A 24,887-nucleotide genomic window follows, 5' to 3' on the forward strand; every position below is an offset into this window, starting at 1 on the left:
TCATTAAAAATATAAAACAATAAATTAAAATTACCAAAATTAATTTAACATAAAAATTAGTTAAATTAAAATATATTAGAACATAACACAAGAATTTTAAATAAAAATTGTAATATTGTAATGTTGTACATAATTTAAATTTTGCAACAAAGAGAAATTTTACTATTTTTGTAATATTGCAATCGAAATATTGTATTTATTAAACTACATTGTATGTGACATCAAAATAAAAAAAATCATTATGGAAAAGATCTATTCTAACCTTGTTTGATATAATAATGTATGGTAGAAAGAATAACCTATTTTGTATTTCTATACTGTATCTATACCTATGTATAAAAATGGTATAAATATTACAAATAAATTACTTTTAATGTATTTTAAAATTAAAATAATATGTATTAGTTTTTAAAAAATTGTAGTGCTTGTGTATTTGTGTATTATAATATTTTTATTATAGAATATGGTTTCACAAATGCGTATATTTTTACATTCAAAATATTGTAATGTCAGTAAAATTTCGAATTTTATTTTTCGAAATGTTTCCAAAAGTTCCAAATTATTTAATTGTTCTACAGTAGATATGCTTAAAAATAAAATATCAAATACTGATACTAAAAAGCATAATGATACTTTTAATAATATAGATTATTCTAAGAAGTTAATAAATACTATAGTTACAAAAAATAATGAAAATATTGAAAATAATAATAGTCTTACAAAGATAAATAATGAATTAGAACAATCACATAATATTAAATTTTTAAATGTAAATGATTATAAGTTAAATGATAGTTTGGAAGATATAAATGAAGAATTACCAGAACCATTTGATCGTTGCAATGAAGATTTGTCTCATATTGAACCTTATATAACACCAACTCATAATTTAGCAAAATTTGCAGATCAGTCAAATACAATTCAGCAATTAGTTAAATTAGGAGTTGAATTATACAAAATAGAAAGAGACAAAGAAGTAATAGAAATGTTTTTGACTTTAGATTTTGACAAAAATATAAAACCATATATACAATTTTTACATGATTGTGGTGTAACTTCAGAAAATCTTGGACATTTTATTACTAGAAATCCTAAAATCTTTAAAGAAGATATAGATGATCTTCATACAAGAATAAGATATTTAAGATATCATAATTTTTCCGTAGAAATGATAGAAAGCATAGTGAATAAACACCCTCCTTGGCTATCTTTTAAAACACAAGAAATAGACAAAAGATTAGGTTATTTTCAACACACTTTTAAATTAAATGGTAATCAAATAAGAATCTTAACTGTAAAATGTCCAAAACTTATAACATATGATATGAAGCGTATAAGAAATAGTACTTTTGCAGTAAAAGAGGAAATGGGATTTAGTAAATTTGAAACACAGCATATTTTGCTTAAAGCACCACGTGTATGGATTCGTGGTAATTAAAATATGAAATATTATCAAATATTGATATAATATTGGCAATATTTGTTAAATTGTTTAAATATAAAAAATTTTTTGTTTTTATTTCAGCCAAGACAGAAGTGGTGAAAACTTTTGATTATCTGCATAATCAAATGGAATTATCACATAGTTCTATTTCTAGAGAACCGAAAGTTTTAATTTGTAGGAAAAGTAGACTTGAAAGAAGGCATAAATTTTTAGTAGAATTGAAAAGAAATCAATATGATCCTACAAAACCATTATATGTGTCATTATTTAACTTAATTTCAGGTACTGATGTTGATTTTTGCGAAAAAATTGCAAAAGTTTCTATTATAACTTACAATAATTTTTTAAAGTCTTTTTAATATAACTAAAATAAATATAATTATTTAATCATAAATATTTATATATATATATATATGTATGTTCTTTTTATAGCAATGTAATCTTTATTGTATATATTGTACTTAAATATTAGATATTCTTATACATTTCTAGAAATCTTTATGTACAGTTCTATATATCTTACACATCAGTATTTAATTTGTTGTGCCAATATTATTTAAGACAATATAAAAACTTTGTAAAACTTATATTATTATATCATCAGTTTTTCCTTTTCAATTTTTAATAATACACTCGATAAAAGATCAAATTATTTGATCTTACTAACTCTTTTATATAATTTAAATTATTATTCATCGTACAAAATATCTTCAAATATTCTATAATACTTTTCAAATTTATTAAATTGATCTGAATTTTAGTTATATTTTCCTAATTCTATTTTTTTTTGTATTGCTCTGAGTGAATGATATAATAATGAATCTATCAATCCAGCAACTGTAAATACGCCACCGATAATTGCACAAGCATTCGTAGCAAAATGACCGAATGATTTTGCTTTTTCTGTATATTTTACCATTAATGGACTTAATTCATAATTAAAAAATATTCCTGGCATTCCTGATTCTCCACTAAATAAAGAAACTTGTCTAGCATGTCGAGTTACAGAAAATTGATTTGTTAATAACGTAGAGCCATCAGCGCGAACATAGGTTGTAGGTACAATCTTGATATAATGATAAAACATCATCGCACCTGAAACAAAAACAATGAAATATCTATATAGAATTTTAATTATAATGACAAATATATTTTTAAAATCTAATTTCATAGTTTAAAATTGAAAGTAAAAGAACATTTTATAAAAAATTATTTGATCGAAATATTTATAAATATTAATTAAATAATCTGCTATTGAAATCATATAAAACGGAAATAGGAAAAGTAGCCATCTTACATCAAGAAACTAACATGGCACCTTCCTTATACTATCCGAACGAATTGTGTTAAGGATTTACAAGTTGTAAAATACGAAAAATCATTAAAAAAAAAAAACATATTACATATTCATTATAAGTTCTAAAATCAAACATTTAAATTGTGAGTGATGTTAATTATGTCGAGCATTTATAAATTTCTTTAAATGCAAAATAAATAAAATTTATTCGAATTATGTTAGAGACAATTAATTTATAATGTGTTAAAGATAATTTTGACATTTTGTGTTGAATAAAAGTTAATTATATATAAAGTTCATTAAAAGAGAATCATAATCCATATTTGTGAGGTATTTTTATAAGAAATAAGGTTAAATGTTTTTATATAAATTATATTCGTAGAAAATAATGCCGGCCGTACCAGGCATGTATCAACAAGCTCCTTCATGCTGGGATAGAGTAAAACTTGGTTTTATGATTGGATTTTGTGTTGGAATGGCATCTGGTGTTCTATTTGGGGGATATTCTATTGTTAGGTGGATATTAATTTATTATGACTAAATTAATAATATTTTGAAAAGTATAGCTAATGATATATTTATTATCAGATATGGATTAAGAGGAAGGGAATTAATAAACAACGTTGGAAAAGCAATGCTTCAAGGTGGTGGAACATTTGGAACATTCATGGCCATTGGAAGTGGAATAAGATGCTAGTAATCGAAGAGTGTTACGTTTGACATTTAGGATACAAAAAATTGTAGTATCAGAATATTCTATTAATTTCTCAATAAAATATTTCTACGAAGCAAGGGCATACCTTCCATTGCAACTACAGTGGTATCATCCATAGGATTTGTTTTTCCTGGAATATTTAATCCAAAACTTAAGTGGCGAATCTTGTGAGTCATATTAAATTGTGTTGATGTGTATGGTTGGACATCATGTACTGTAAGCAAAATGAAAAATATCATAATATTGCATAATTTAATTTATGTCAGCAATAGTAATATATTTTTTTACCATGTACATGATTTACAGAGAAGCTATCTCCTGGTGCAATATGAAAACTTCCACCTACTCTATTTACTTCCATATAACCATAAATTTGACATCCTTGAGTAAAAGCAGTTTTCATTTTTTCTACTGATTTATCATTTTGACATTGTTTTATATTTCCTAGAACAGGAGGTGCCCAATTCTTAAGTCTATAAGCTTCTCTTACATCTTCACAAGTATTACAACACCTATAAAGATAATTTAATTATATAAAAAGTTTTCATAAATTACATATAAATTTTTGTGTGTTATTGTACTTGATAATTTCACTAGCAGCACCATAGCAATCTCCACATATTTTCTCTGTAGTACTTTCTAATGTCTATAAAAAAGTTATTAAATTTTATTAGCATTAACAAAATTATATTATAGCAATTAACAAAATTATATTATAATAACAATTATGTAATAATGACAAATAATTCAATAATTCAAATACCTTTGCTGTTGTTTTACTAAGTGCTTTTGTGTCAGTAATATCTATATTAAAATAAACAAAAAATTAATTAATTTTATATTAGTTATTATAAATATTTGAAATCTTTTATGTTATTATCATCCTGTATTATTACCTGTTCTTTGTGGATCTTCTATAGGCTTTCCATTTAAATCTAAACGTCTTTTAAATATATTATGTTCTATTTGTAAATGTTGTTCACCTGTTGTGTCCATTGCATCTATAGATAAAACTGTAATATATTTAATATATTTGTTAATTTTTTTATTATTATATATTTGGGAATATAAAATATATATATACTTACGATCACACGATATTGTAGGTACAATTATATCTAAGTTAATTCTTAATTTTGAACCTCTTGAAGTATCTACAAATAATTCTTCACTCAATGTTGGAGTGAGATAATAATTCACTTCAGATAGAAATAAAATACCCATGATAATTGTACTAATGATTGTCACTGGAAAACAATTGTACACAAAAAATAAATGTAGGTTATAAACTTTATTTATGCTGGATAACAAATATAAACAATAGTTATGATGTAATAAAAACTTTTACTAAATACAATATCAAAAACTTAAAATATAATTTTAATCAATTATATTTTATATAAGATGTAGTAATATTTAATTTAAGAAATAGGAAAGTAATTCTACATTTGTTAAATATTGTTCCTAGTTGAGGTTAACAACATCTCTTTATCATATTATATTATATTTAAAATTACATGCAACGATTCAAAAATTTTCTAGCATTATGACAATCAAAGAAAATCAACATAATTCATTAAATAATTTATTGCAAGCTAATAAAATTGATAAGCGATACTTGTCTAAGATTTGACAAGTAAAAAACGCTTTACCAACAGCACCACTGAAAGTTCGCACAAGAATATCCGCCTCTTCGCGCACTTTTGGGTGCACATCCAATTGTCGTAGTATTTGCATGTTCAGTTAATACAATAAATTTGTCAACACGGCTAGCACCGTGCTCGAACTACACTCGGCTAACTTTTCCCGCAACACAATTATGACAACGCAACAGTCAGGAAACGTGGCAGATAGTAAAATGTGATTGGCTATTGCTAGTGCATCAATGCATTCATTAACCAATCATCTTTTAAAATCATTTGTACGTATCATTTAAAATTATATAGATTGTTTTACTAAAGTAATTCTTTTCTTGCAGATTATTACTCAAAAATTCTATAATTTTGAATGAATAATTATTCAAGTTCAAGTTTACTTACTTTACTGAGAATTGAAGTAGTAAAAGCATTATAATTTATATTTTTTAATATTCAAAATTGTTTTAACAAATGTAAGTAAACGTTGTAGAAATATAGAAAGTGTTTAAATATAAAATAACCTCTTCAACTACTACAATTATTTCGTTTGCATAAAATTAAAATGTTTATTTTGCAATTCGTAAAGTAGAAACTGAAACAACAGATATAAGATGTAAAGTACTCAAAAATATCATAATCTATAATTCCAGATGAATAAGGATAATGGAAATGACGAAAGTGAAGGTAATATTAATTCAAATTCGTAACAAACGCTCGATAAATTTTATTTTTCCATGTATCACGTGACATGATCGGAATTATCCGATTAAATGCGTATACAGCAATTTGCAATAGCTGTGTTTTCGTGTGAATATGGGTTAGAGTATTAGAAAAAACATATTATTAAATGTCTTATGTAAAACTCTCGAGTATAAGAGAATATCTCGACATAGTAGGTCTTCGCCGCAAGCCAATTAAAGGGTTGCGCTATTAAGGCACTCTATGCCAGGAATATATTTAAGGTGCACGAGCGGTACAAACAGGATCCATGAAATATATAATATATAATGTTTTATATATAGATATCTCTAAAAGAAATGAAAATACATCATGTATGACAAATGGTAAATAAATGATAATAAACGTACATATACAGATTCGTGATTTAAGAGAAATTAAAACTAGATATATCTTAAAAATAATTGGACGGCGATCTAATGTATATTTTAATAATGATTAATTAATTAATTATTCTGAACGATGAAGGGGAATGTATGCGAAAATTTTTAAAATTACTATAGCAAATTAACCATAATGTTAACAAAATTTACATCAATTTTTTGTAATCTTTCTATTATTTTCTTGTCTCTTTTAACAATATCTTTATCTATTTCTAGTAAATATCTTATTTATATAAAAATCTTTTACAAAATTTAGAAGATAAAAGGATCGTTTCGTAAATTTAAAACGAAATAACGTAAATGCTCTACGATTGTACTTGTTAGAAACGACGTCATCGATATTATCTCTTATTAACTCTTTCATAGTTCGATTTCACTATTCGTAGTAGCACAGTGGGCGTATTTGAAAGCTTTTTGTTTTCATTTCAATAAAAGAATTCTTTGCTCGTTTGAAAAACCTTGGATACCATATTTTTCTTTATTCGAGTCGAGTGCGTCATTCGCTTAAAAATATCTATACATTCGATCTAGACAATATACACAACACACTAAAATTCTGTATACACATAGTACGATCATAAAATTGTCCCATTGCACAATGCTATAAATATAATCGTAATAACGATGCACTCGACGTCGAACTTGATAAGGTATTAAAGGTCGCATTATCACGTATTTCACAATACAATAATTCATTTATTCACTCGAAATTTCGAGTGTTTTAGTCAAATTTTCTGAAACTATTTGTTTTCTTAGGTAGTCTAAGTGATATTTAATATATCCAATTGACGGGAACCCATTGATGTTCAGTGGCCAAAGCATCTAACGCGGCGATCACTTGTCTAAATGTATTGTCGAAATCTTCATTCACAATCACCAGATCAATATATTTTTCGTAAGCACGCTGCAAGGCCGCAGATTCTTCCAACGTAGCCTTCAAATCGTCTTCCTGAATCAATAAGAAATAGATTTAATTTAATTGAACATTTTGAGGTACGTAAAAATTTTAAATACATTTGATCATTGTATGTTTTTTATTGATAATGATTTCTCTTTGAATACATTGAATATTATATGATTTTGTACAGTGGTAAATTTTTAGCGGTTACTACGTATCTACAAGCAATTACACTACATTAAAAAAATGAAGAAAAAAATGAATTTGCATGCAGTACAAACCTCGTACAACGAAGCAAGGGATTCCAATGTTCTGGCTCTTCTCGAACTGTATCTGATGGAACTCTGGCGGTCAAACTAGCAAAGCCAACATCAAATACATACAAAAGATTAAATAAAGAACGCTACATAGTTTGTACGATGGGAAATATATAAGAATATATTCAATATAAATCTAAATGGAGTAGAGAACATAATATTTAAAAATGAGTTTTATGCAAAATGAGTTTTATAGGAGAAATAAATCGTTTTAATCGAACCAAAGTGCATGCGATACATGTACAGTAGGCAAATTACACGCATTTACACAACGACGGCAAACAGACTGGCAGGCACAGAAATTTGAAAAATTGTATCATAAAATATTTGATAATTATTAATGTTTATTTGAAACGATCTGTGCCGTCGATATGTTTCTTTTTTATACAAATTTCATCCATCAAATTATTCTTTTATTCAAACTTCTCCTTTTTATTTCTCATATAGAAGTTGGTTTCATATAGAATAAATTTAAATGTTTTTTTCATCCAATTTACAATAAGATGAATAATAAAGTAGCATTTGCAAATAATATTTCATAAACATAGATTTTTTGATCTTTAATATTGATCACAGCAAGAACAAATTTATAATTTTTATATTAGAAAAAAAAAAAAAAAAAGAAAGGAAAAAAAAATATATCCGGTTATAATTATAAAATTATATAATTACCGTCAAGTTTCGACTGCTCGTTCCAGTCGATCTTTGTAAATCGTACAGCCATTTCAATTGTTCCATTCCTGGCGCTGCTATGAAGATGACATAAGGCATGAACTCCGTGCTGTTATGAAGTATTTTCAAAGCTGCTGGACTACAATCCAAAACACACATTTTCCCTGCTCTAATTAATTCTCGCACAGAATCCAATTTTGTACCATACAAATGGCCACCATGCTCTCCGTATTCGAGATACCGATGCTCTCTGATGTCCGTTTCCATCGATTCGCGATCGATAAACCAATAACTTTTGCCATCCTCTTCGAGTACTCTGGGTGGTCGTGATGTATCTAAAACGATATCAGTGAGTATTACAGCTTGCTAATACTTGAGAGTGAATTTTTGTATATGTTATTAGCTAAATGTGATTACAATTGAATAAATCGTCAATTTTGTGTATCATTTTAGTCAAGATTTTACCATCATATAAAAATTATGATATTTACACGGGACAATGGTACCAAACTTCTCAGGATCGCTATTTATCAGCCTATTCTTCAGTGTCCTACGACCAACACCTCTCGCACCGACTAAAGCCAAGGTTTTACGTCTAAAAGGCGGCATCCTGGCTACTTCTTCATATAACAAAAGTTCTGCACTATCAAATTCACCGTTAGACTTCGATTGGTACATCTTTCTTTTCTTCTTTTTGGAAATCTTGGTCCCACAAATGCTAATTTTGTGTACAAAGTCAGCTTCCGGTGGGACAAATGCTTTCCTTCGTTCTTCCAGTTCCAAAGATGGAATTAGCCCAGGTGGACCTAAACCCTCACCTTCCACTCTTCGAGCTTGCCACCAATTTGGATCCACCTGATCCACGATTTGCAGTACATCACCTTTTTGGAACGGAAGTCCAATCTCTCTACACGGTAATAGAGTATCTTCTGACGGATCGTAGTCGAAGAGCGCTCTCATGTAACACTGTAACGGAAAATAGGTATTTTTACGAATGAATTTTATTTTATTAATTTTGCTATGTTTGTTTCTGGAGTTATGTTTTAATTTTAATTTTTGTATAGTTTTTGAAAACTTTTTCCACTCATATTTCCATTCTTATTTTTAAAGTTTAAATTTTTGTAAATTTAAATTGTTTTCTCTTTCCATGATTTTTATTTTTAAAGTGAAATTTTTATATTTTAATCTTTTTCAATTCTAACTACAAGTGTTTTTGCTTACCATTCTCAATTCACTTTATTATTATTTATTTATTTACACGTGAAACCCAAAACGATGGTACTCAAAGTGCTATTATTTACTTTAGTTTTCAACAATTATTTTTATATCTAGAATATAACTTTAATAGCAGGTTCTATCTACTGACAAAATTTTATAAGCAAAACAGTAAAATCTATAATTTAAAACTAGTAATGTTAATAAACTGTTCGTTGAAACCATATGTTCCATATGGACGTCATTAAAATGAATGTAAAGAGTTTTAAGAGGATTAAACATATTTTTGAATATTTTTGTACCGCACAAACACAAATTTTCAAACACTACTTCAAATTCCGACAATTCAAATTTATTCAATAATTATTCAAGAAATAATGAAAGTTCTTTATTATATATATATATTGTATATACATCAAAAATTACCCTTCTCTTACCGTGGATTTCACAGGTCGATTGCCATCGGTGGCGATACCAGGCGCCAGCTTCAGCGACAAATTCTCCTTTGCCTCGTGAATGGCTTCCTGAAGCTCTTCAGGGTTGTGAACTTCCTTTCCATTTACTTCGAGAATCACCTCACCGGTTCTAAGAAGTCCTTGGCGGGCGGCCGTGCTTCCGCCCAGGATCCTGGCGATGATCAAGTTGCCAGATTCGTTGACTTGCACTGTTAGGCCCTGTGCAAAAACGGACCAGTGAAAATAAACTTCGTTTCCGTTGAACATGGCCAGGTTTGCCATTTAATACATTTAGAGAACAATTGATGATTCTCTATTGATTCTAATTCATTTTTGTTAGTAGATTCTCACAATTTGGCTTGTTTACGAAGACTTAATGCTTCTATTTGAATATAAACGCCGATGGAAGAGAATATTCACGATCACGACTCTTGCACTTTTGTTTGTCGAAAATACATTTGGCGGAGGATTGGTGCTATGAAATGTGTTTCAAAAAAACTTGGATAAGGGAATATAATTTTTTTGAACGAGAATTTAATATAAAATGAAAAAATGAACAATCAATTTCATTCGGACGAAAAACATTTTCTTGATATAAAGTTTGGAACTTTAATCTCTGAAAGAATGTATTAGATTCATCGTAGAAGCCACGTGGCCTCGAATCATTGCGTGGATAATAAAATGGTTCCGAATTATTTATGAATTGCGAGTATGGGAATTTTCTCACGTGATGGAACAGTAAACCTCTAAAACTAGAATCCACGATTGAGAAAGTTGGACAGTTCTTGGTCGAGATATGTCCTCGTCATCCACGAATCGATAAGAAATTAAAAACATCCTCTAATATTCTCAACTTTCGGGGGATCCAATCAAGAAATTTACAAATCCACCGAAAAAATTTTCAAATATTTCCTTTCCGAATTCTGTATAAATCTGTTATCAATACGAATTCTCACCAGAGGTTCATCAGGTTGCCTTCTAAGCCCGACGACTCTCACGGCTTCCATTCTCTCGTTAGTGGGCATCGTCGGTAACAATGGTTCCGGCTTCGATGGCGGTGCCTCCTTCCTCTCGACGACCGCGTCGTGGGTCTCCAGAAGCGCTTTCAGATGCGAGCTCCTCAGCAATCGCACGAGCTCCCGCGCGTTCTCGTCCCTCGAGGAGCGGAGCGCGTGGCACACCTCGTCGACGATATCACAAACGGACGAGCATACCGGTTCCACGTGGAGTGGAGGATCCTCCAGACGCTCTTGGACCTGCAACAGTCACGAGTTAGTCGAGCTAACCTTTCATAGGAACTGGTTTTCGTTCCGGTCTCGTCTCGTCCAGCCGACTTTTTCGATTTTTTTTACTTTCAAAATCCTCAGATTAGATTCTTACTTCTTGGAAAGTTTATCTTGGCGAGATTATTTGGTACTTTTAATCCAAAAATTTGATCATCGATTCCAAAATATGAAATTTTCGCATTGTATAAATTATTTTGATACGGTGTTCTTGTAAATAATGTTATTTTCATTGACGTGATAAGTCAGAGCCCATCGTCTCGATCTCCTTTCTGGGCTACGTGTATAGCACAGCCAAAGCCACAAACAGTGAACGCCATCGCCAGTTGTGAAAGTCGAAACGGGTTTCCGCATTAAATTCACCGTACGAGGAACCTTGATTGCTCTTCGTCGAGAAGAGAAACGAAAGTTCTTAGACTACTTTTGGCTCAAATCATATCGTGCACGAAGATATTTTTTTCCTCTCTCTCTCTCTTATTTTTTTTTTTTTGCCCCTCTCCTTTTAGTTTTATAATTCGATAAAAATGATTAGAATTTTCTGCCAATTGTGTCAAAAGTGAAATTATTATTGCGCAACAACGAGCCGGCGTCAACGAGGTTTGATTGGATTAGTGTCGACTACGCAAGGCTGGTGTACTCCATCAGGCCAGCCGATGCAACGATACAACAATGAAAGAGTAATTACGAAAGTAGGTCGGTGTTTCAGAACCACCTTCGAGAATGCTTGATACCTGAACGCCGCGACGTGTGCACGCCAACCAAAGAATAATCACCTTTCTGAAGAATAATTTCTTTCTTTCGATACTTGGAAAATCAATATCGTAGAAATCATAATATCATACACAATTTTACGCCACGCCATCGGAATTATCATAATGAAAAGAATGATACACGCATATACAACGAGATATTATGAATATAAAAGACTTGTTAATAGCCTTTTTCGATGCCAATGCTTATTGACTCATAGCCTATTGATCAATCTTTCGAATTTTTCGATTGCTCATTAATGAGGGATAATGATCGATCGTGATAGATAACAAGTATCAATAATGACATTTTAATGAAAAGTACGAGTGTTTAATGATGGTCTAATTAACTCGTGTACTAGAATGTGTAAAGTGTTACCTGAAACATTTCACTGCGAGAAGCTGGTATCCCACGATTTTTCAATCACAGTTTTTCTATCCAAATCTTTTTTTGAACGTTGTTAAAGTAATGGGATAAAAAACTTTTTTGTTACAGAGTTTGATACGAAGCGAATGGAAATTACTTGGCGAAACTGTCGAAGCCGCTTGTTATCCACGGCCACGATGATTCATCGTCGAATCATTCGCGTCGATGCATGTGCATCGCAGATGCACGCTGCTTTTCTTTCCACGATTCAGTTCCAGCATCGAGGAAATATGAATTACGGTTGTGAAAAAATTGCTCGCGTATCAAAAAAAGAATCTTCACCGAACTTTGACTTTTCGATCTCTACCCACGCATTTACGACATAAATCAACAATCACAACAATTTGAAACATCAAAGAACAGAAGTTCGAGTCGTGTTTTCTTCGAGACTTGGGAAAATAGAGTGTGATTTACGAGGACGGTGTGATTTCGAAAGTCGAGGGATTCCTTTCCATTAACGTTTGTTTTCCCCGTCTTGTGAATTATTAACTCAAACTTTGATTTTCTGTTTGAATAATCTTTTTAATATTTTTATTTTTTCTACTTTCAAATTATTTCTCGACCAAGAAGAAAAGAAGAAAGAACGATTCGAAGAGGATTAAGTGGGAGAAAAAATTGGCTGTACAAATTAATCGAAATTCGACGTTGAACGAAGGTATTTATCCATATGTTGCAAGATTAACATGGATATGAATTATATCGCATTTATCATGGAAATGATGATAGAACAGCTGGCATTCAACAAACGTTGCAACCTATAATGAATTCTTCTGTTCTTCCGTGACGTCCCTGAAAAAAACCTCTCGCGAAACAAACACCAGGATTTCTGTTCACGAAGAGCACAAATAGCAGGTCCCTTGTTATCAATATATTATGTAAATTATTTATTATTACCACGATTCGAATTACTACTGCCCGACCATTTATAACCATTCCTCTTAGCTTCGTTTCCACTTCGATACTTTTGAAAAAAAAATCAAATCAAATCTGTTTCTTTAAAACAATATCACGAGAACAACACAATCGTTACGATTGTTACATACGATTTCCAAGAAAGCGCTCAACTGTTATTCACTCGTTCCCACGAAAAAAAAAGAAAAAACGTCACAAATAGAAGGATTCATCCACGACATTAAAAGACATTCCTCATCTTTGAAAATTCACGTTTCGATCGCAGATCGGTCTACGAAATCCAGCCACCCAATCTCGAGATCCGCTGATCACACGACGCCAAGAGGGGCCAACGGTCAACAAATCCCGCTTTCTCCCGATCTCACGTGTCGCTGTAGCGATAACAGTACTCCTTCGACGCCGAGGATCCCCATCGATCCATCCACCAGATTTCTATCCCAAACTGCGGCAGTCTGAATTTATCGAAAAGGAATCGCGACTTACACACGAAACGTGAAGAAACGCCGAGGCAGAGGTCGCCTGTCTCCCAGCTAGGACGCTTCTGTTTGGAGAACCGATTGGCCGCTGTCCTGCAACTGGATACGCCGTATCGATCGGCCAGGGACGTGAGGGCTCCACTCGGCCCTGGATCCACGGGGAGAAAAAAACTGACGAAGATTATTCCACGAGGATGGAGCAAGGCCTGGATGACACGCACACCGTGTGTGTTGCTTAGGTAAGCGGCGTCAGAAAACTGCCGCGCCTACTGACGTTTCTTTCGCCCCCACCTTCGAGCCAGCTCGTTCAGGCTGCCCGTCTGAAACAGGTGGGGGCCCTTCTTCGGATGGTATGCAACACTCCGCTACGTTTAGCGCAGGGCCGTCTACGCGCAACATTCAGACCCCTCCCCTCTCTTCTTTCCGATCGCTTCATTAAATTTGCAGCAATTTGTAAACACAATCGCATTTTTGAACAATTATTTCACGATCTTGTTCGAATAATTCGCTTAGTGAAAGTGAAGCTTCATTTTTTTTGGAAAATTTGCAACTGCATACCACGCGACTGGGTAAAATTTGTTTCATCGAATATATAGAATGAGAAGATATGCTTTGAAATGTTTTAAAAGTAGAGAATCTTAAGATTCGAACAGGTTAACGTGTTACCTTACAGATAATATTATTATCTATCTGGTATCATTGTCGGGACTTCTAGCGCGTCTCTCGAGACAGGAAAGCAACGATGTTCAAACGAAGTGGTAACATGTAAACGTGTCTCGTTGCGAGGAATGTTAAATATCCTAGAAGAGGTAGAGGAGGGATTGCACCACTCGAACATTCCGATTGCGTACGCTATTCGAAAGTACACGCACCGACGAATCTCTCGTTTCGTATGTCCTTGGACATATTTTCGTGACTACTCTAATCGGCTACTCTAATTCGAGATCGTTTATTGTCTCCGATCTAAAGAATTGTGCAACTTGGTTACAGCTAGATCGATGTAAAAAAAAAAAGAAGAGGAAAAAAGAAAGAAACTCTGGTCATCGACACCGATCGGTTTGTAGATGTTGCGACACAGGTAGACCCTTCTCAAGATACTCAATAATCCGTTACGCGATACAACGGGATCGTATGGCTCCGGTGTTAAAGACACTATCGCTGCCATAACGTTAACGAGATTGCGGCGCATTGATGATTAAGACGGAATTCAGTATACCTTTGTTGCACGTTCAAAAAAATTAAAAAAAAAACGTTTGTTGTCAAATTGTCGTATCCTCCTTACGAATATTTTCTAAAACAATTCCGCTTCAAAAATTACTTGCTTCGTGAATTACGACGCGATTAAGAATCTTACATCACAATTTTCTTCCACGCATTGTGAAAATTTCATCGTCCATATTTCACACGTGGCACTCGGCGAGGTCGGCTACGCCCCTGCCCACATACACGTGGACGTCGGTGTCGCACACGCGTGCTCGTCGTCCCTTCGCGCGCGATTACAAAGCTGGTTGAAATTACATCGTGTGTGTACGCGAGTGCACGCGACGGCCTCGCGATTTCTAGGGGGGCAGATGAGCGATGACTCCGGGCCAATTGGACGGGTCCTCGCGGTCAATTAGGCCGGATATCAAACTAGGCGACGATTAACAGGAGGCCACGGGATCACGGAATGATTCCTCTCGATTCACGCTTTGCTTCTTCTTTCCTTGCTTCGCAGGAAGCGGCTTTGTTCCCTGCAAGCACCCTCGCGGTTTCCGCTTTTCGGCGAGCCGCCCGTGAAAAAAGGTGATTGGAGGGAAGAGCGGAAGGAGGAAAAGAGGAGGGGAGGAGACCGGAAGAGGAGTTGGTTATTAGTGGCGGGGGCAAGCAGGTATTACTTTTATCGAAAAACAAATTATGGTCAAGGTTTGATTATTAACTCTGTCAACTTGAATTTTTTTCTTAAGCTATGAGACGATTCTTGAGCCCAATTAGATCTAACGACGTTCCTCCCCGAGTATGATTAAGACACAAAACGTAGGAGCTAATTTTCCCACAAGTTATTCACAGAATGCAGCAAAACAAATAGGAAAGAATCACGGTTCTCACACTTTTCCCCAAACGGGCGGGTTAGCCGGTCAAATTTACTTTGGTTAGATCTCGCTTTTCACGCTTATTTTCGACGGTTTTCAAAAGGCACACCGTCTCACCGTGTCTCTGTCAACTGTTCCCTATTGTTATCTTGGAGTCGAGCCGGAAACGGACACCGGTTTCTTAACGACTTTTCGACACCAGACGGGACTTCTACCTGCCGAGAGCTCAGAATGGAATGTGGGCCTGGCAGGTGCGTAAGGCGCGTGTACATGTGGACGAGCCTTAACGTCTCGTAGGAAAGCTGCGTGCAGTCGATCGAGAACGAGATAATACGAACGAATTTTGGGTCACGGATATTTCGAAGAGAATATTGCTGGCTGGCTCCAAGAATTTTTCCTCGTCATTTTGGAACGTTTCTCAAAGATATAACGTCAAAGTTTATAGTTTTTTTTTTTTTTTTATAGTTCCCCGAGAATTTCCAAGGAAAAAGAAGTTGACCCGTTGTTGGAACACTTCCAATGGAACTTTACCCAAGAATATCGAGACACATTTTTCAAAAAATTTATTAGTTAACGTAGTTAACTAGTAATGGATGAAGATAGATTCGTAAAAAGAATAATATAACGCATAATTAGGTATATTTTAAAAATTATTTAGAAAGAAAATAAAATTATATGGTAGAATAATAATAAACGTAAAATCTTCAGGAGATCGAGTATTTTTCGAACCAACTGTACATTTCCACGTATATATTACGCGATGGAGGAAAAAGATGAGAGAAAAGATGACGTAGATGACCGCGTCGCTATACGATTTACGTATATTCACTCGTTCGACGGATAACATATTCATCGAAAGTATGGATTCCACGGCAAATTTGTGTCACGACCGAAATAATACGGCTGTTTCGCGTGGCCATGGATGCAAACGACGCGTGAAAAGAAGTTGGTGTAAACCCTGTTTCTAAAATTTCGTCAATTGAACCTTGCGATCTGACTTTTTCATTCCATAATGGTATAATTATCTTATCTTGAATTCCGAAGAAATCGTTCGTTTACATATAATGAAATGTTGACTCATCGTTGGACAAGGAGGATGATGTTGCAATAGAGGAGAAATTTGAATGAATATTCAAATTTTTTTTTTTATGAATATATTGTTGAAAGGATAATTAATAGTTGGTAGAACGATATTCTAAATTCATAAGTTTATTGTATAAATAAAGTACTTTTCAAAAATTCATATTTCGTTGCTTAATTTTCAGAATTTTATAGACGAAGCAAGATTCGATTTTGATATAAGATTCAAGATATTGAAAAGTTGATGTGTAGACGATAATATCTTTTGTAAGCTGCTTAAATAACGCGTTAAACGAACATTGATGGATTGTATAGTGGAACGATTATTGATAGACATTGTATAATGTGGATTAAACAATGGAACGACACAATAGCACCTTGATGAACAGAATACAGCTGTCGAAACTATTTCTTTTTTTTCTAACTGCTAAATGCCGCTAAATGAAACAAGAGATTGAAACTAAAAGTTGAGTGAAACAAATTTGTGGTGTAATTAATTATAAAATTGAAGAAGACGAAATCGAATACGAACGACGACACACTTGTTAACAGTGGCAGAAAATTACACGTAACGAACCAAGTGATATTTTTATTAAAGAAAAGATAAAACGTTGGAAAGTGAAGAGAGAGAGAGAGAGAGAGAAAAATACATTTTATTTAAAAAGATGAAGATAAAAAAATTCTCTTAACAAAGCGCAACAATCGAACAATAAAAGATAGAATAGCAACACGGACTAAAGCCAGCTGTTCCAGCACGCGAGTATCTCTTTCCTATTTATAAGAACGAGCTAAGAAACCGATCCCAGACGAGTCTCGAGGAAGAAACGGGTTCAACGACACGAAGGATTTTTACCGAACGCGGCGAAGAGAACGGGTTACGTTTTTCGTTTCACAATGTTGAATATATACGAGGATTTCACGGCACACGAGCAATCTCGTAAATGAACAATCTCGTAAAATCGAGCGGCCGTAGTAGTAAACACGTGGCACGTGCATGCGTCTCGAGCTATCCACCCTCATCGCGCATGATCCAACGACGCACGCTATTGTTTATTTCATCGATGCCAAAAATAATACACAAGCGCGAATAATGATCGCAATTAATCGAGTCGAAGGTAGATCGAAAAACTTTTAAGCTCGTTCAACCGCTAAATAAATCTAAGGAGCCGGCTAAAGAGCCGACGTTCGTCGCAAGAGTCACACTGGTATACGCTTGGAAACATATTTTTTTCTAAAAAAATCTCTTTTAAATAACTTTGGAATAACAATTTTCTAAACGTTAATTTTAATTTTAGCGCAGGAAATTCCTTCAATTTCTTTGTCGTGGAAAATGTCTGTGAAAATAACCTTCTTAACGTTTAACGGAATATGAATTAACCTCAAAACTTCTCTCGAAATGCAGTACAATGTTTTCGATCATTCGAAGGGAATTTCAACAAAATTATCGATCTCGCATAGATTTTATCGTAACGATTGAAAGGAAAATGGAAGGAAGATGATGTAATACATCAGGAGGAGTTGGAATACGAAAACTGTTGTTCACTCACCTTAACCAGAGACGTGACCACAGGGCTGTCCAAGAGGCCTTTGAGAAACAACAGATCCGTGTCGTCGGCCACCTTGCCCAGTTCCTCCAGGTTGTCGCGTACGTGCATGAAGGCGGCTGGAACAGTGACCAGGCACTTTTCCATAACACCGTGTTACCTCGTCGTGCGCGAAGGGCAACGACACTGCCGGCACGAGCGTCGTCGTCAGGGTGCTAAAAGAGCGACGCGAGGGGGTGCCGGGTGTGGCCATTCGCCGGATCAATATTGGGACAGCCACAGGTGGCTGGAGCCGGAGAGCACGAGACGTTTTTCAATATTAATTTTACAATAGAAAATTCATTAGACGATTTTTTATACACGATTCGATTTGTCAAGATGACGAGAAGTTTTGTTGTTGCAGGTTATGTAAGAAAAGAAAAAAGAAATTCTGAAGTAAAATTTTGATTTTATCTACATTTATCGGATTGAATGAACTTGTGGATCAAAATAGCGGTAACGTATCGTTGAAAATTTGATCTTGAATAAAAATTTTTGATAATTATTCGATATTATGAATGTAATTTTACGCCAAGATCCTATTATCTTCTTCCTTCATACATATAAATGAATAGATCAGATTTCGAATTCGACACGCATTGCTGGCAGTACCGTTAACGACAGGTTTATATTTTTTCTTTTTTTCAGATCAAGCGGTCTAATTGACGAGAATTATTTAATTCTCGATTTTAACTTGTTATACGAATATACGTATAACATATGAACTGTAATCTAGAGCAAGCTCAAGGATCAAAGAATCATTGTGCCGCTAACAATAGTTTTCAGTTGGTGTCAATTAACATTGAATCCATTCGCAACGTGCTAATTAGTGCCACAATCGGACTTCGTTCCATCTTTTCACTCTCGTTCGGAACAATTTTCAAGAGGAACGTATTTATTTCGAGAGAGAGAGAGAGAGAGAGAGAATTTATCGGGGAGGCAACTCGTCAAACCAATTGTATCTCCACGCTTTATGATGTTTAATTATCGAAAGGAGGATCGTATTTCAGGTTCGAGTGGCTGTGATAAACGATGACTGGCCACTCGAATGTACGACGATAAGTAATGTCGGCGAGGAAACGTTTGCATGATAAATGCATGTAGCTACACCAAGCTATCGAACCACGAATGCATAGAGGCGGACTATGGCGTATCGTCTTTCCAGAGCGCCTCGACCTATTTCTCGTCTGGTTTAGAGCGAGAAAGAAAGAGAGAGAAGAAAAAAGATAAAAGTTTTTAAACCAGTTTGACGCCAAAAGGAACGACGATGATGAATATTTTTCGACAGAAGTTATAGTCGTTTCTTTGTCTCCTTCCTTTTTAGATTATTTATTTCTTTAATATAAAATCGAGCAAAGAAAATAAAGAGGGAGCGAATAAATTTGCAAGAGGGTATTTTGATTCGCCAAGGATCAGAAACGAAATACGTAAACGCGGAGGAATAATATTTAGATACGGGTAAAGTTTGTTCGCAGCGCGGACCGAGCTGGAGAAAATACCGAGGAAATACTTGGATTCGTAAAATCGCGAGACTAAATATTTTAGACCTTAATTTTCAAGGAAATCGTAGGCACGGCGAGCATTCTTCGATTTCCAAGTAAGTGAAAAAAAAAAAAAAAAAAAAAAAAGAACTAGAACAAATTCGTAAAATATCTTTGCCTTAGTTGAATTATTATTATCGTGGCTTTACCATTTTCTATGTGATACAGTTTGGCGCCATTCACAGCGTCGATGCTGGCCAGCAATCGCCGGTCCTCTATTTTCTCCTTTCTCCCGAAGAAAACCATTTTCACGCTCTTCTTGTGTTCACCGTGTTCACTATAAACTCTTCACAACTCAAACTTTGAAGAGCCGAATTTTGAAGTATCGACAAATCACGCATTTTCACACTTTCTCCCCCTTCCCCCCCCTCCTTCATTTATATTTTTATCATCGCGTACGAGAGCGACAGAAGGGAACAACGATCATTCTTTCGTGAAAATAGTTGCCTTTACACGCTAAATATTGCCACAAGCTCGCGATAAAATGATCCGCACAACGGTGATTACTGTTCCTTTTGCAGCGCGTGTGCTCCCGGCATATTCATCACTTTCGGTAGTCGAGCCAGGTTTGTGTTTGCAAAGCGGCGAGCAAACAAGAGGACGTTTCCTTCGAAGACGTAGAAGCGTGCACAGTGGTCCGTTCCAGGGCACCACGTCACGGTGAATGGAAACGCCGTGTTACACCTGCTTGGGGCCCCGGCCAGGAGACTGAAAGCGACACCCTGTGGAGGTGATGGAACACAGCGAAGCTAAGCGAGTGCTCGCCTCGCTCACTTCTTCTCGGGCGTTGGAAAACTCGTGGCGCTTTTTAATTACATCGCGACGACCACGGTGAAAGTGTTCTTCCCTTTGTCACCAACAAAATATCTTTCTGGTCGTCGCGTTCATTCTGTCTGCATGATTCTTCGGAACGGAATTTTTTGTTTTAGGTAGAAAAAAATCCTCGAGTTCACTTTAAGACGAAAATCGATTCGAAATGGAATCTTTCTCGACCGATCGTGTTTATTTTATATTATCTGTTCTTTAATTAATCGACGAAGCTTCGATCAAAATTTTGAAGCTCATTCATCGATCGAATTTCATCGAGAGAAGAATCGGTCGCTTCGAGAAAAAGGGAGAAGTAGAGTTCGAGACGCGTGTTGCCGTGGGCGAGGAACGATCGAAACTGGCGTTTCCAAGAGATTTCGTCGGGGAACGGTGGATCAAAGGAAGTGGAGAGCTATTCTTATTTTTCCAGGCAGGGAGGGAATACACGAGGAAGCGTGAGCACTACCGGTTAACAACTAAATTCAAGGCTTCTGACGAGCAAGAGTCCAGAAACGAAAGTTGAGGTGGAGGGAGGCCGGTCTCGTGGAGGCAACGGGAGAAAAAGAAATGTAGCACTTAAGACGAGGAGAGTCGTCGACGTCTTGACTCTTTTTCATCGTCAACCCTGTTCTCGTTCTCCCTTCTTACAATCTGTTCTTCCCTTTCTTTATTTCTCTTGCGTCGTTTTTCGAGTCGTTATAGTAGGAGAGTTGAAGTCAAAAACGAATTATTTATTTTTAGGAAAAATCCACTCGAATTATAGATTTTTTTTAAAATTCGTGTATTTGTTTATTTATCTCTCTCTCTCTCTCTCTTTTTTTTTAGCAGTAGAAGTATCAAGATCATCGAGAGTATTTTTACACCAGTTAATTGTGAGAGCCAGGCTATTTTAGCATGAACAGATGTTCAACATAGTATATCGATTTTATTGATGTTTATTTTGTCCCAACGGTAGAAAAATATATAATCTCGTGAGACGTTAAATCGATCTTTATAGACACTCTTCCATCCAAAGATGTTTCGAAACTTCTTATTATTAGCTTTATAAAATGCATCATAAAACGTGAAATATGAAACGATAAAACAGTCTGATCCATCCATAACATTTTTTTTTTTTTTTTTGCAAACTTTTTCGATAAACTTTTTTCTGGGGGGGATTAAAATCGTAAATGCGTAAAGGAAAAGTTCAAGAAGGAGATGCGAAAAGTGCTAGTATTATAAAAAAAAAAAAAAAAAGAAAATTCGAAGAAAAGAGAAGAAACGAATTTCAACAAGCAAGATTTTTGAGCGACTCTTAAAATCTATAGGAAAATAAAGTGTGAATAAAATTGGAATTCTAAAAATGATGAAAGAGAGAGAGATCGTGAATTTTAAAAAGAAGATTTCGATTAACGAATTAATATTTTCACTCAAACCGTTTTATGCGGTAGTTTTTGTTATGAACTCTATCGATCGTTCAAGTTTTCCTTTCCTTCGAGAGCACGTGTGTTAATATCGATCGCCCCTTTGTTGCAATTTTTCCATGACGTAAAAAGTCTTAGAGATTGCATGAAGTCAAAAAATTTTTTTATCCATTATCAGATCGATACATACATTTCGTTTAAAAAAAGCTTCTTCAACGTTCAACTCCAAGCCCTTTAAATGAAGAATAGATTAAAGAAAAAATTTAATAAAATATAAAAAAATGTTTACAGATATGTCTCAAAGTTTCAAGTTATCAAGTTAATTTAAGCTTAACTCGCTTGTTATAACACGTGCGTGTATCGCGGCGTGAAAAAAAAAAAACTGGCGCAAGCCAGCATCGATGGTGCTTCCACAGAAATCACGTTAAAGAAATTTAACAAGATCATTTCGTGTCAAAAAGGAAGAAAAGAGCTTCGAAGGATGGAAGAAAAAAAGAAATGGAAGAACGAAAAAGAACGAAAATTTCGGAGATCGAGTTCGAAGAAATTGGCAAGAATTGGCGAAATGGAATCTGTCCTCTTGAAAAATTTCAAGAGGAATCGCAAATATAAACGTAGATCATACATAAATCGTGAAAAAAAATCACACGCATAAAATTTAAATTCGATCTCGACACTCCGCAATAAATAAATCACAAAATGTTCAATAAATAAATCTCCGCGCAATTCGCGATCCGAATGATCAGATATTACCAAAAACTCTCTCTCTCTCTCTCTCTGCATTTGCACAAAACTTACCGGAAGTGGACCTCAAGTGCGGCAACTCTTTTCTGGGGATGATCGAGGGCAGCCTCGAGCATCCGCAGATGTCCTCGATGTCCATCAACGACTTGCTGTTCTTCATCCTGTCGGAAGAAGGTTAAGAACTCCGCCCCGAGCGGCTCGAATCGGCATCACGTATCATCAGCATGGATCCCAGCCCCGAGCGTCCCACCGACGGGGTCGAACTTGCCTGTGTCGTCCACGATCGGCCGGCGACCTTGTCATCCTCGCCCCTCTCGAACGTTCCACGTGCCTTCTCGCCGTCTCGTCAATCGAAATCAAAATGGTGGCAGTGGAGGATCTGGGGATCTATTCATAGATCACCGTTCGATGGCCCCCGGGATCCGCCTCGAGGAGAGGAAGAACGAACGAGGAAGACCGCAACCGGACCTATAAGCCCGCGCTCGATTCGTGTCCGGTACTTATAGCGAGGCATCGCGAGGGGGGTGGGTTTTTGCACCCTCTCTCTCCCTCTCTCGCTTCGCCTAGACGATTTCGCGACTCGTGGCAACGAGTGCCGCGTGCGTTAGGATCGATCGATAGTAAACGCGCCCACGAAAGGGTAGAAATATTCCGGATTACGACGTCACCGAGTTGCAGCGGGTTGGAAGAATCGAGTTTTTACACGAGAGTTTGAGAAAACTTTCCGTCCGGGCTTATTTTGGAACGATTTGCTACGATTGTTAGGAGGTGATGATACATCGAAGAAAATTGGATTATTGGATGCTTCGTTTAATTCGTTGATCAGTGTTATTGGAATTGTCGTTTCATCGCGTGTTGTATTACGTTTTACGTGCAGGAAACGTAAGAACGTGTTGAATCGCGTTTAAATTTCGTATCGATCGGTGGAATTGTTTCTCATCGATTGCCGTGAAGCTATAGCCATCTGGTGGGAATTATTTCGCATTCGATTAACGGGTAAGAGCACCGAATGAAAACTCGTCGGTTCGACGAGTTTACTCGTTTTTCGCAAGAATTAATAAACGGATCGATGAAAGATATTTTAGATGGGAGAAAATTTGTACGGATGAAAGTCAAATTTCGAGAATCGATCGTCGATAAGTTTTTTATCGGAATCTATCGAATTGTGTAGTAGAGACATCTATCGGTAGGAAATACGGTTGCATACTCGCAGGCGCTTGAGCGATTACTCGATCGACAAGGGATGACGTCACTCGAGAAACGAGATCTTGTTACATCATATTAACGTATATTACGATATTCTTAATATCCTCGATCCTTATTTTCTCTCCTTTAAAAATCATCATCCCTTGTCGCGAATTTTAAAATCGTACTCACTCTAAATCGCTCTCATCTTTTCGGATTTTCCAGTCCAATTTTCCTCCCTCAGATTCACAATTCTTTTCAAAATTTTTCCAACTAGAACTAGGATAAAATATAATCGCCCACAAACTCTTTGTTTCCGCGCAATTGTTTCTTCCTGACGGTATTTCTATAAACCAATTGATAGGATTTATAGAAATATCAGCCAGCTTGGGTTTTATCACGCTCGAAATACCGGAACAATAGGCATTCAACGAAGATTGGTTGATTGGGTATGTCGAGGTCGACGATATAAGCGGCTTGTTTCCGGCACTCTTCCGAGCTACGTCACACCGTGAACCGTGTCAAACGTGTTTGAAAGATGCGCGTACTTCCATGCGATTCCGCCCAACAGTTCGCGCCTCGACTTTGCTCCACAAACGTTGTGCCTCGCACGGCATTGACCTAACGAGTTATCATACGCGATGCGTCCTCGCTGCGACCACCTACGCTCTTTATCTCGGCCAGATAGACCCGGTTGCCTATTATCTCCTTCGTAAATAACATTGCTAATTGGAGCAAAAGTATGCGGAACTTGATCGACGCGCGATACGAATTATCACTTTTTTTATTTTTTTTTATTTTTTGCCTCGATGTCATCACTTTTTTTTTTCTTTTTTTTTCAAGAATACGAAACA

The 24,887-nt window shown here is 35.2% G+C and overlaps 4 protein-coding genes and 3 long non-coding RNA genes across 17 annotated transcripts; 5 read left to right on the top strand and 2 right to left on the bottom strand.

The window, feature by feature from the left end:
- Positions 1-220: 220 nt before the first annotated feature.
- On the top strand, positions 221-2,031 carry mTerf3 (mitochondrial transcription termination factor 3). The gene is made up of 2 exons (XM_012484054.2): positions 221-1,430; positions 1,526-2,031. The coding sequence occupies exons 1-2, from the start codon at positions 464-466 to the stop codon at positions 1,801-1,803; spliced, it is 1,245 nt and encodes a 414-aa protein (XP_012339508.1). The 5' UTR covers positions 221-463; the 3' UTR covers positions 1,804-2,031.
- LOC100865900 (endoplasmic reticulum-Golgi intermediate compartment protein 3) lies at positions 1,865-5,320 on the bottom strand. 3 transcript variants are annotated; one of them, XM_003691989.4, is made up of 8 exons: positions 5,109-5,320; positions 4,545-4,703; positions 4,353-4,469; positions 4,220-4,260; positions 4,038-4,102; positions 3,745-3,968; positions 3,542-3,670; positions 1,865-2,539 (listed from the first exon to the last, which is right to left on the bottom strand). In XM_003691989.4, exons 1-8 carry the CDS (start codon positions 5,191-5,193, stop codon positions 2,202-2,204), a joined length of 1,158 nt encoding a protein of 385 aa, XP_003692037.1. In that variant the 5' UTR covers positions 5,194-5,320; the 3' UTR covers positions 1,865-2,201. The 3 variants fall into 3 exon arrangements, with proteins under 3 accessions (XP_003692037.1, XP_086771856.1, XP_086771857.1); XM_086915730.1 differs by having other exon boundaries at positions 5,075-5,246; XM_086915731.1 differs by having other exon boundaries at positions 4,974-5,121.
- LOC100872802 (reactive oxygen species modulator 1) lies at positions 2,768-3,529 on the top strand. Its single transcript, XM_003691736.4, has 3 exons — positions 2,768-2,884; positions 3,124-3,257; positions 3,330-3,529. Exons 2-3 carry the CDS (start codon positions 3,130-3,132, stop codon positions 3,436-3,438), a joined length of 237 nt encoding a protein of 78 aa, XP_003691784.1. The 5' UTR covers positions 2,768-2,884; positions 3,124-3,129; the 3' UTR covers positions 3,439-3,529.
- On the top strand, positions 5,252-7,570 carry LOC105734923 (uncharacterized). Of its 2 annotated transcripts, XR_015294584.1 has the most exons (5): positions 5,252-5,377; positions 5,435-5,566; positions 5,744-5,777; positions 6,971-7,207; positions 7,303-7,570. It is a non-coding gene; the product is annotated as an uncharacterized LOC105734923 (long non-coding RNA). The 2 variants fall into 2 exon arrangements; XR_001111709.3 differs by lacking the exon at positions 5,252-5,377 and having other exon boundaries at positions 5,387-5,566.
- vari (MAGUK p55 subfamily member vari) lies at positions 5,803-23,146 on the bottom strand. 8 transcript variants are annotated; one of them, XM_003691924.4, is made up of 8 exons: positions 22,903-23,146; positions 18,318-18,433; positions 10,728-11,027; positions 9,754-9,990; positions 8,593-9,067; positions 8,102-8,436; positions 7,394-7,468; positions 5,803-7,163 (listed from the first exon to the last, which is right to left on the bottom strand). In XM_003691924.4, the coding sequence occupies exons 1-8, from the start codon at positions 23,006-23,008 to the stop codon at positions 6,987-6,989; spliced, it is 1,821 nt and encodes a 606-aa protein (XP_003691972.2). In that variant the 5' UTR covers positions 23,009-23,146; the 3' UTR covers positions 5,803-6,986. The 8 variants fall into 8 exon arrangements, with proteins under 8 accessions (XP_003691972.2, XP_003691971.1, XP_012339504.1 ...); XM_003691923.4 differs by lacking the exon at positions 22,903-23,146 and adding an exon at positions 20,044-20,560; XM_012484050.3 differs by lacking the exon at positions 7,394-7,468.
- LOC105734924 (uncharacterized) lies at positions 12,300-16,933 on the top strand. Its single transcript, XR_015294585.1, has 4 exons — positions 12,300-12,885; positions 13,408-13,857; positions 16,156-16,326; positions 16,399-16,933. It is a non-coding gene; the product is annotated as an uncharacterized LOC105734924 (long non-coding RNA).
- Positions 20,491-20,940, top strand: LOC147656366 (uncharacterized). The gene is made up of 2 exons (XR_015294586.1): positions 20,491-20,624; positions 20,824-20,940. It is a non-coding gene; the product is annotated as an uncharacterized LOC147656366 (long non-coding RNA).
- Positions 23,147-24,887: the final 1,741 nt, after the last annotated feature.

Source organism: Apis florea, unplaced genomic scaffold (genome assembly GCF_048593485.1).
Source record: "Apis florea isolate Af1SG1 unplaced genomic scaffold, ASM4859348v1 contig_3793_pilon, whole genome shotgun sequence".
In the NCBI taxonomy this organism is placed as follows: Eukaryota; Metazoa; Arthropoda; class Insecta; order Hymenoptera; family Apidae; genus Apis; species Apis florea.